The 12,500-nt window shown below is 37.7% G+C and overlaps 1 protein-coding gene across 2 annotated transcripts in view; it reads right to left on the bottom strand.

Annotated features, from left to right (window-relative positions):
- LOC135114269 (protein Aster-B-like) overlaps positions 1 to 12,500 on the bottom strand; it is an 84,310-nt gene that overhangs the window by 34,365 nt on the left and 37,445 nt on the right. For both annotated transcript variants that reach the window (XM_064030136.1, XM_064030137.1), the window contains exons 2-6: positions 8,990 to 9,589; positions 6,619 to 6,796; positions 3,756 to 3,999; positions 3,433 to 3,536; positions 1,615 to 1,791 (exon numbers count right to left, since the gene is read on the bottom strand). In XM_064030136.1, coding sequence (XP_063886206.1) covers positions 1,615 to 1,791; positions 3,433 to 3,536; positions 3,756 to 3,999; positions 6,619 to 6,796; positions 8,990 to 9,589 — 1,303 coding nt within the window. The remainder of the gene's footprint in view (positions 1 to 1,614; positions 1,792 to 3,432; positions 3,537 to 3,755; positions 4,000 to 6,618; positions 6,797 to 8,989; positions 9,590 to 12,500) is intronic.

The following is a 12,500-nucleotide window of genomic DNA, read 5'->3' as shown; positions in this document are numbered from 1 at the left end:
GGAAACTTCATATTCAATGTTTATCCTGTCTCTTCACTAATGAAAAGTACTATTTTAAGTAAAATAACTACATTTGATTTTGAAAGTTCAAAACTTCAACATGCACATGTTCCAAAAACTAGAATAATCGATTATTGCTAGTTTGGAACCAAAAGTATCACCAATACCAATGAATCTATAACGTTAAAAAAAATAATTATCAGATAACCGATAACCTGATATCGTTATCACGATAAATTATCACAATAATTTATTGCGATAATGGCCACCTATAATTCTAGTCCTTATCCCAGTATGCTTCCTGCTCTACCTGATGAAGATCCATTATGAGGTTCTCTTCACTTTCTAGATTGCATGTTGTTACTACAAATTATCCCCTCAATGGTCTGGTTTGTCTCATCTGGCTTGTTCCAAGGCAGTACTAATAGCTCAAAAAGAGGGCATCTACAACATAGTTTGCCTTTGTCTTCAACTATTTCATGAGACAGTACATACATAAAAGTTTTATATAGGATAAGATGGTAGATTTCCTGATGTCCTGCTCTTTTAGCTTTTGAATTCATGTTAAGTATGTAATGGTGCCTCAGCACATCCTCAGGCACTATATGATGCAAAGCTTTGGAGCTTATTGAAGTTTCATCCAATAAATATTACATCATGCCAACTTGATCCATTCTACATGTGACTCAATACTTTCTTGATCCTTTCCCTCTATTTCCTTCTTGGTCTTCCCTTTACTCTGTCACTATGTAGAATCCATGTCTTTTCAAATGAGCATACTACTTCAGTTCTCACTGGTCTGTTCTTTCTAACAAGATATGCTGTTTCCACATATCTCTGATCCTCTTATTCCTCATTTATGAAACCATCTTGCACTTGGAATTGTCCTAAAGTCCTTAATGTCCACCACATCTATCCATTTCCTTCACTCTGTATTCAGCATCTCAGCCAAAAAAACAGTGGATATTACAAACTCTCACCACTTCCATTTTTGTTTCCACTGCAAATTTCTCTCAGAATTTCCACAATATAAATAAGCTCCCTTACCCAACCAGTGCCTCATTTCTGTCTCCCTGAATCAATGTCTATAGCAAAGTACTGAAACTTTTGCATCTGCTCCAGCTTCTCATCATTCACAAGTACCTATATGTAGCAACTTCTACATCTATTTCTAACCTCATTTCATGAAACTACTCTTTGCTGTACTTGGTTTCAGCTTTTTATCATTTTAAATATTGTGCTGAACAATTTATAACATGAAAGAAACTGTAACCCAAAGTTATTTTTGCATATACCAGAAGTAAACGCCATATCTGTAAAAAAAAAAAGCAGGATGAATACCAGAGACTGAGACTTCAGTTGTAAAAAGAAAAAAAGATGTATTAGCTTAGCAAGAGGTCAACTCAGAGCACTTCTAGATAAGTGATAGAAACATACTACTGAGGGTGTGCAGTGTTTGGAAGCTGGTCATGGCCTGGTGTCCCTTGTGCTTCCACCTGCCATCAAGTAGTGGATTTGTGTTAAGGCAAAAAATAACATGCAAACTATCAAAATACACATGTACACACACACACACACACACACACACAAAATAGTATAAAGTAATATACCAACCTGGTCCATCAGAGCATTCTGCCAAATACGGAAAAGCATGAGGTAGGTTTTGTCTCTAGAAGCAAAGGAAGTGAAGAAGTGTTTCTCTCCTTCAGTTCTGATCTCAATAGCATTAGGAATAACCAGGGCAGTCTTCTCCTTAGTCATTGCCACTATATCCTTGCTCTTGATGGACACCTGATGGGACATAAAAGAGACACAGATTTTCATATGTAGATTCATATATGTATGCACAGTGGAATCTCGGTTTTTTAATTTAATTCATTCCTGAATGCCGTTCAAAAAGTTAAAACTATTTTCCCCATAGGAATCAATGTAAAATAGATTAATCCATTCTGAGACACCAGTCTGCCATGTCTTAGCAGGTAATGACTCCCACTGCTAAGATGGCTGCTCCACATCTCCAGTTTAGAAATTTTTTTATCAAGAAAGGATGTACTGAATAAACTCAATGACACAGAACTCATCAGATAGTGTTTAGACCATGCAAGCATTCATTCTCTTTGTCACCAATCAAGTGAGGAAAGCCTTACAAAGTGACAGAGAGGAGCAACCCACTCATTACCAAAATGAAGGTGATCATAACACTTAGACATCTTGCTGTTGGGAAAAAGCTACTGGAAAAATGCAACTGTGCAGTAGTGATGGTGTTGTGGGTCATAGAGAGAGCCACAGGAGGCTTGGGATTACTCCTGAGCACCAAATCTTGTTTGTTTACATTGAGATTCTTCAACAGGATCATTTTTAACTTATTTCAAAGACTGAATTACTGTCTTACCCTCTGTGTCTCTCCTCCAAATATATAAAGACAAAAGAAATATTTATAGAAACTATAAATTAATAATAAATGGCAGCTTTTGCTACAACTTGTAGTATTTGAAATCAAGTAATTTCGTTTGAAAACCGAATTATGGTATGGCAACCAAAGCAATTAAGAGTTAAAATTTTTGCTTGAAAACCAAGTTGTTTGAAAAGGAAGATGCTCGGTAACTGAGGTTCCACTGTATATCTATTTATATTTGCATTTATCCTTATACGTAACACACACACACATACATACACACACACACACACACACACACACACACACACACACACACACATAACATCCTTTGCTATATGACATATGAGTCAGCCATGTAGCTCAATTTATGCATGATGCATGAAACAAGGATGAAATGTAACTAATAAATAAATGAATACACAAAAATTAGAATTTGTGTTGTAGTTTCAGGCTCAGAATACTGTCGGTAGTTTTAACAAATAATTATAAGGCACACTTTGCTTTGCAGGTTAGGCTCTACACCTTGTATGTGTATCATCACTATCATTTTATTCAGCAACTTTATATTTTCCATACAGATCTGGATGTCACTGGATGTGTCCTACATATCTGTGAGAGCTTCTTTCAGTATTAACAATGAAGACTACCTCTGAAGTATACCAAAATCATACAGGGACAGCCACATGTATGCTTGATGATTTCTTGCACCTTCCCTTATTTTCTCATGTCTTAATGTCTCATCCTATTTTGATTTTATACTCCCTTCTATAAAGCACTACTATCTTCATCAAGTTCATCCAGAGTGGTTTATTTCAAGCAGTAGATTAAGTTTTACTGTACCTATCTCTTTTTCTTCTATATTGTGTCCTTTTCATTACTCTTCTAATGGTATCAGATCAAATTGCTCTGCAAGCCACTTACAACAAACCTTTGAAGCAAAAACTGTACTTTATAGAGGGATCATTACAATAACAAAATTCTCTGAGGATATAAACACCTCAAATAAAGATTGCTTGTAATTCACCACTACTTACAAAGGTCTCCCAGCCAAATATCTTGGAATAGAAGCAAAAATAATTTGGTGTAACATACAGGCGACCATGAACTAGGATGTCCTTCTGCAGTGCACAGGAATAGTCTGGAAGGCAAACAATAAAAGTAGTCATGGATATTGCAAATGTAGCAAAGGCCTATTTACAGACTGCTTACATGCATGTGTGTCCATGAATATTTGAAAATCTGTTTATATACTTTAGGGCAACTGAGTTCATTTGTCTGGGAGGATTTTTCTTTTCAATGAGGTGTTGGAAAGGTTTAAGATATTGGAATGAGGAACATAAAGAGAGCTGGAACCCACCAACAATTAGTCTTTCATCAGAAGGTAGGTCCTTGAACAATCTTTTGAGGTCCTCCGATCTGCTTTTGTAAGTAGGGTTCAGCATCTTGTACCATGCCTTGTTGCTCTTCTTGTCACCTGACTTGGAATCCCGTGACTCTTTCCGCTCCTTGCCAATCACACCATTGATGTTGCTGCCTATTTCAGGAGTTCGGGGAGCCTCCACTGACCGACTGGACTCTGAAGACCTGCTAACTGAGTCCGGCTGGAAAGAAAAATTGCTAAATGACTGAAAGATTTCAAACTTTAAGTCACTATGAAGTCTACTCTCATACATTTGTGAATGTTGAAGTGATTATTCCCTCCTGCTAAAATACAATAAACATAAAAGTAATACATAAAGTTGTGTTATATAACTGGTCCTTTTTACATAAATATAGTCCTGGGCACCACAAACCAAAAATCACTTCTGCAAACCACAAATCCACAAACCCACAACCTACCTTCCACAACCACAAATCCGCAAACCTCCTGACATACTTTTTCGACAACCACAAATCCACAAACTGCAAACCATCCCTTAATATCTTTTTCTTTTTATGACAAAAGCATTTGATCACACTGGCCCTTTTTGGCTTCATTATGTCTGACCCTTGGGAGAATAGCCTTTCCACAGCTGCAGAACTAGGGATAGCCGTGTTATACTTAAGGAAGACATCAGCTAGATTTAGTGCCAAAAGTGCTAAGTTGGCAACACTTGGCCTGAGCTAAAGGCTTCTAGTTGCCAACTTGACAGTTCAGATATGGCAAGTTTTGGCAACCCAAAATAAGCTTGTGCTTGCTTTACCATGTAGTTTGTAGGTACATTTGTGTGTGTGGAAGTACTTCCTCAAACACAAATCTGTAAATTTGCGGGGATTTTGCAACAAACGCAAATCTGCGAACAAAAATTTACCTTTCACAATTGTGGAAATTGAGGTTTGCCGAAGTGTTTGGGAAAGTGCCTAGCTCTGTGTGTGTGTGTGTGTGTGTGTGTGTGTGTGTGTGTGTGTGTGTGTGTGTGTGTGTGTGTGTGTGTGTGTGTGTGTGTGTGTGTGTGTGTGTGTGTGTGTGTGTGTGTGTGCAACCAATAATAGTTGAATAAGATATCTTAATTCTAGTTTCACAAACTTTCTTGTGATATACCATATCAATCATAGTTACTGTTATCTGTATCCCTGCAGATTACAGTAACTACTCATTACTGGCGCACAAAGTCAGGGAGAAGTTTAACCTCTCTTAAGAAATACTTATGTTTCTTCACTTAGCTCAACAATTCCATAAGTTAGGTGAATTTTGTTTACATTCACAGATGAAGCAGTGTTGTTCAGTAATATCACAGTTTTCAACCTCAACAGGATAAAAAAAAAAAGAAAAAAAAAAGTAATTATGGCAAGTATAAGTTAAGGAATCAAATTTTATGGTTAATACCCAACTTTACTTATAGTTATTATGTCCAGCTATTGTGAGGTTATGCTTAAAATAAAACATGTCTTCTCATACATAAAATACTCCTGAATATAATGGTGGTTTTAGATTCTGCATGAAAAGTTATACAAAAGAGAAATTTAAGGACTTCTATGAATATGTTGGGAGTTGCCTTGCATCTTCCAGTATCATACAGGAAGAAGAGTAGGAAAGAGATGGGTGTTTCCCTCCCTCTCCCTCTGTCCCTTCCTCCTTCCATGGCATCATCCACTGATCCATTGATAACAATAGTATCGGCATAAGTGTTCAGAAAGGTGACTCTTTATTCAGATGTTGAAATTTCTATGATGAAAAGATTTGCTACAATTAAGTGCAACAAATAAAAGGTGAGCATGGCTGGCACATATTTGGCAGGCACTTGTCACAATCAGTCATGGTAGACCTACATTCTCCCTCCTTCTTCAGCTTTCAACTTAGAATGACTGACATGTAACTGTTATTATATTCATGATCCATTTAGCTGTCAATAATGACATGCAAGGGAGGGAGGGAGGGAGAGAGGGAAACACCCACCTACTCCCTATTCTGCTTACTGCTTGATAATGGAAGATACGGAAGATACAAGGCTACAGACAAAATATTTATAGAAATCTTTAATTTTCTCTTTAATATAATTTTTCATGTAAAATGTGACAGCACTATCATATTCAGGTGTATTTTAAGTCCAGAAGACATGTTTTATTCTATGCATAACCTCACAATGGCTGGACATAAAGATAATAGGTAAAGTGGTGTATAAACCATATAATTTGATTCCTTAACCTGTACTCCCCATAATTATAATTAATATTTTTTTACCCTATTAGTTGAAAACTGTGATATTGTTGAACAAACACTACTTCATCTGTGGATGTAACAAAATTTGGCTAATTTGTGTAATTATACAGCTAAGTGAAGATATATAACTATTTCTTGAAAGGTAGGTTGAGTTTATTTTAAACTCAGTGGACCAGTGGACAGCAGGAGTGCCAACTGAGCACAGAGGTCTTGCTGGGATTCTTATACCATATGCATCTCTTAAGTAAGTAATCTGATTTATAAGAATTATCCTTTGTTGATCTTCACCATATGTTCTCTTGCATTGTATGTCTTACTATATATCATACAATTTTTTTGCATTCATAGTACCATTACTATTTATGATGCCATCCATTAATGAAGAATTCTTGGTCAAGCATTTACAATTTAGTAACTACAATGTTTATGACTACCATGATTTTGAAAAACCGATATCATGTTTAGATTTTATCACCTGGCAATAACTGACTAAATAGTGTTTATGTGAAACTTGTCAATCAAAATACTCAAGGATTTATAAGTTATAATTAATGTACTGTATATTTCCAAAACCACTTACCAATCTTTCATTTCCTTGTTGGTCTAATGAGACCTCAGTAAGAGATCTCTCTATGCTACCTTCTCTTGAAATGACTCCACAGCTGTCATTCCTGGTGACTCGCTCATCAAAGCTATCACAAGAGGTCTGACGAGGCATGAGTGTGGGGCTTGGCTTGGGGCTTGGTGCTGGACTTTGGCTGAAAGGAAATCATGCATGTGATATTAGGAAACAAAACATTTTAAACCATGTCAATCATACCAGTCAACTTTCATACTAAAAAATCAATATCAACTCAAAGCAAACACATATTTTGGTGTAAACTGAATGTTAGTATAACTTTCTGAATTGAATTAACTACCTATCAACATACATTTCAAACTTAGAAATACTGCAGATATCAAAAAAAATCAATCACTAAAGAAAACACATTAATATTTGATAACTGGAATGATTTTATTTCAAAAAGTTGGTGATGTACACATATGTGAAATTTTCAGAGCCAATGAAACAATTTAAAAAAGAAACTTATTCATGCTTTCACTACTTAAAAATTATATTATTTTAGCAAAAATAGCAAAATGGAAAGCACATAGCTTTCCATATTTAGCCCAAATACTTGAAAACTTTGAGCTACCCAGCAAGTGATGCAGCTGTCTTGCAGTTTGATCAAGCATGAACATAAGAGAGAACTTTGGGCCCAAGGCTCAAATTATTCAACAGATAACTGATTACAATAAACCATGCATAAAAAAGAAAGAAAAAAAAAAAAAAAAAAAAAAACATGGGACTTACTGTGTCACAGCAATACAGTTTAGTGAAGCCATTAAACTAAAAATGCACATTGTAACCTTGTATTCTCTGACCTAATATGAAATCAAAACTCTGATCTACTTGTTCAAAAAGTAACTGCAGCACCTCCTCCATGCCAACATTACTATGAGGGCACAGTATATATAATCACTAAGTCTGAATTTCCTGTACCTTCTGGTATGCACAAACTCCTGACATAAACTGCATGTGCACAATATGTATTGATAACTGGTACGCAACACCTATGTATCAGGTTCCACACAAATATGCATACATAAGCATGTATCTCTATATAATGTATCCATATCCACTAGTGGTTCAATGTACTGATGGTAACCAGATATTTTTTTGATGAATTGGATTTCATTAGGCAAGGTGTTGGGGAAACTTTTCTCAGCAGCAATCCATTGTTGCTTAGTTGAATATATGATGCCTGTCCTGTGTTGCTATGATGCACTGATATCCAGGTCATTGTGACATGTAAGTGTTTTATCTTATAATGATGAATTACCTATCTTGAATTATGACACACAAAAAGTTTGGTTATTCACTTTTTACAAAGTTTATGCTACATTTTATTTATTTATTTTCAGGACATAAAGCAATTTGATTGTGTACATACTTTCTAGTCTATGAGGAGATTCAGCTTTATGAAAAGGTCAGCAGTTATGACACAGATGGTTTACAGCTGAAATTATCTTCAAATGATTTCTATTGCATAAACCTATTTTACTCCTTCCTTTATATTTATAGAAACTGCACATGTTCCCAATCCTGGTGTAAAGTATTAAAGATCTCTAAAACCAAAATAGCTTAGTTACTCAGATCTTACAAAATTACTACAGTCTTTTGAGGCCCCTCAGTATGTCGTCTACATGAAATTAAGCCCAATATCTCATGTGATCCTAATTTCCTGACCACTACTACAATGAAACTAGATTCACAGCTCATATATATCAATAAAAGATCATGCAAATCAAAATATACCATAAAAAAATGCTCTATCTTAAAATTTTTCAAACCATTATTAGAATTCAGCCATTCAGCCAGTAACATGTGAAAATTTGTTTTGGTGGCTACTGCAAGGCTTCAATGTGCAACCAATGATGGAGGAGTGTGCCCCATTCTCTCTCACTCCACCAAAGCTGACTGGTAACAGAGCTCAAGCAACGGCTAATGCCAAACCTCTTCTCCATTCCTTTCTGTGTTACCAAAACTTGAGTACGTTTCTCTTTCCTCTTCTTTGTTAAGAATTTTGGAAGACTAAGGAGAGTGTTGGAGTGAATTGGTTGCTAGTGCTGACCTAGCCACACTTGTAATTCCTCTGCTTATCATGCTTTTGATAACATACTTGGACTATACTGAGTCATGCTGCTAAATGACAAATACCACTAATTCAATACTAAATATACAAAAACTGATTTTCTTAAAAGAATTTTCACTTAAATGGGTTTTGTCCGCCACAGATTTTCTATACACAAAATATAAAATCCTAAGAATAAAAGATTGAAACTAGTCACATTAGACAAAAATAATAAACATACAGGCATAACCACTTGGGTTTCCTTCAGTGTTTTACCTGAATCTACCCTCTCCATTTTCTGTTGGGGTGGGGAGGGTAACGTGTGTGATGGGAGGAATCCCCGAGAGATCAAGAGGCGCCAGGCCCCCGAGCCCCCCGGCAGAGTGATTCAAGGAGCCACCCAGGTCAGCAGCAGGTGGGGAGGTGGAAGGGTTGGTGGTGGATGGTGGAGCCTCTGAGCCATGGTAGAGGCAATTTGAGGAGGGATATTCACTCCCAGAGCGAGTTGTGCTGTTGTGTCCACCAGGAAGCGAGGTGGAATTGGCCAAAGAGGAAGGAGATTGACTTTGCTGCATTCCAACATGATATGAGGAAGAGTTTGTGGAGGCAGATGAAGAAGAGGAGGTAGAACATATGGTAAAAGTAGAAGCAGCAGCAGAAGCAGTAACAGTAGCAGGGGAATGGGTTGCATTGACCATGCCAGCAGAAACAATGTTGGTGGTAGGAAGAGGGTAGGCCGACACAGACGACACTAGGCGGTGAGGGTTGCTAGGCGCCTCACGCAAACCACCACCTCCGTCATCATCTTCTTCAAGTGGTGGATGCAAGACGTTCCCGCCTGAGCTTGTCAGAAAGATGTTCTCTGCTGATTTCCACCTGAAAAACAAAGTATATACTAGAGAAATTTTATCAGACCTCAGCTACTGTAAAATAATTAAAATCACAACAATTCTAGTAGATTAAGAGAAATGACAAAATAGGTGATTATATGCAAAGCAAACTTCAAATTGAGCTCATCAGTGACAGGATGGTGTCAGAGTGAGCATCAGTTTGAGATAAGAGATGAGAATGTCTGAGTGGAGGTTGATTAACACCTTCAAATGTATGTAAGGTAGAGTATCAACAGGCAGACCAGAGAAGATAAGCACTCATCAGCATAAAATCTAGATGAAGGGATCAAAAGAAAGGGCATGATAAAGAAAGGAGAAAATCCAGTTCCATAGATATTTTGGGTGGATTTAGGTTGAAGATTCAACACCTATGCACAAAATTGTTTGATTGCCAAATTAAGTGAAGCCAAACACTGATGTGGAGGCTCAGTCATGATGACATGGATACACGCATCAAAAAATTCCCCCAAAACCATAAAAAAAAAAAAATAAATAAGGAAGATTCAATCAAATTTGGTACATCGTTCAACTTCAACACACACCAGTAATAGCTGACAAGCTTTCCTCATTTTATCCATAAAAATACATGACCGATACTGAAAAGGTCGGTACATAACATTGTTTATATATATATATATATATATATATATATATATATATATATATATATATATATATATATATATATATATATATATACTCGTATATAAAACATGACACACTAGAATCAGCTCATGTTCCCCACTGCTTGTTAAAAAGATAAGAAAATTATGAGAAGGGCGTGGTGTAGCGTTTACCACACATTGCCTCCCTTTACTACCAAAGGCCCGGCCGGATCAGCATCTTTGTGGAGGCGTCACGGGGCTACCCCGGAACACACGTCAGGGGGCCAGGGCAGGGGAGGGCCCGGACTACTGGTGTACCACCACGGAAATGTCAAGGTTGGTGCGATAACCTAGAGTGAGGCGGAAGCAATTGTGATGCTTGCGTGTTTAAGAACATTTCAAAGCGAGGTTGTTTACGTAACTGTCTGCCTGTCCTTCGTGTTTCAAGGTGGCAATAATAATAATAATAATAATAATAATAATAATAATAATAATAATAATAATAATAATAATAATAATAATAATAATAATAATACCATTATCACCGTTATTAAGAAAGGTTAACTGTTGCATTACAAATAGATAGCTGGGTAGTCGTATGCGGAGTATGGAGGTGTACGAGTACAAACACATTGGCAAAAAAAAAAAAAAAAAAATGTAAACACGAACTAATCCCTCATCGTATCTCGTCACAGGGCGGGACTCCAGTACGGGGGAGCGTTTCATCCATTTACTAGTTCCGAGTCGGCTGACATCCACAACCCCACACCCTCAACACCCGGGTGGGCCACGCATTACCGCGGCACCGCTACTGATGCTGAGCCTTCCAGCCAGAAGTGTCGCCTGACCTTTTCCGCCACACACTCCTTCTGGCCTGCCCCGCTGACCTCACCGCCACGCCCTCAGACTAACACTGGCGCAATATGACCGTGTTGTTGTTTCGCATTAAATCAATCTATTAGTCATTCATAAAGTGAAACCAAACGGCGGATTATCATTCAGTCATAATAAATAAATAAGTAAATAAAAAGCTATTCTTGGCAGATCGGCGTGGCCAGAGTACTTACCCACTTGACTTTAGGATCTACAACACTACACACATTAACAACACTCAACTTGACTTATGCATTCCATAATGTCCATCGCAAAACAAAGCAAGCCAGTACCTTCTCCTCCCCCCACAAGTCGGAGCCAAAACGCTTCCTTTCCCAGTCCTTCAAAATGTGCTGACTCCGAAAGCAAACGAGGAAGGAGGCTATTTCAAGCAGACATGACAGGGCGCCCAGATCACCGCTAGGAGACACTGACCCTGCACGCCGTTCTAGGAAATGAGGCTGAGTATGGTCAAGAAAGCATGGGGAAAGTAAGAAAAAAAAAAGGAAGGTACATAGAAAAGAAATATATAATAAGTAGATAGACTGACGTAAGGAATGATGAAGAAAATTAAACAGATGAGATAACAGGTGAAAGAAAGGTAAAATAAAATAAAATGAGATGAAAAAGGAGAAAAAATACAAATAGGAAAGACTGGATTGAATCGAAAATTGAAGAAAAAATATTATATAACTGATGTTAGAAAGATGTATAAGTAAAAATAGAAGAAAGGAAAGAAAGAAAGGAATGAAAAGAAAAAAAAAAAAAGAAAAGTTGGAAAAGACTGGATTGAACCGCTATGCTCGTCACCACCACCACCACCACCCTTATCACCACCACCGCTACCACCACGCAAGCTTTTACCGAGACCTTGAATAAAATGTTATAATACTCCAGCACGCACTCCACGAGATGTGAATCTACGTACTAACAGTGTAAGTTGCGCGTGAGTAATTAGAACCATGATCCTCTCTCTCTTTCTCTCTCTCTCTGTTCTACTACTACTGTCTCTACTACTACTACTACTACCACCATCAGGAATCGGTACTTTTAATCTTATTCCTTCTCTCTCTCTCTCTCTCTCTCTCTCTCTCTCTCTCTCTCTCTCTCTCTCTCTCTCTCCTCTCTTTCTTAAGGGCTTTAAAATGACCCCAGCTGGCACGAAAAGTCCTTCCGTGGAGCCTTCACGCCACACCCAAGCTTTACACGCACACATGCGCGCGCGCGCACACACACGCACACACGCACACACACACACGCACACACACACACACACACACACACACACACACACATGTCCAGGTAATAGTCGTCAGCCTTGAGATTCGTTCGTTTAACTGCAAATTCCCTCCTCGTTTCGCTGCCGCTGCATGTCCTTCTGAAGGTGAAATGTACCGTGTGTGTGTGTGTGTGTGTGTG

This window comes from Scylla paramamosain, chromosome 27, assembly GCF_035594125.1.
Source record: "Scylla paramamosain isolate STU-SP2022 chromosome 27, ASM3559412v1, whole genome shotgun sequence".
NCBI classification, from domain to species: Eukaryota; Metazoa; Arthropoda; class Malacostraca; order Decapoda; family Portunidae; genus Scylla; species Scylla paramamosain.
Note: the sequence above shows the minus strand (reverse complement) of the source record. Positions and strands in the feature narration are given on the sequence as shown.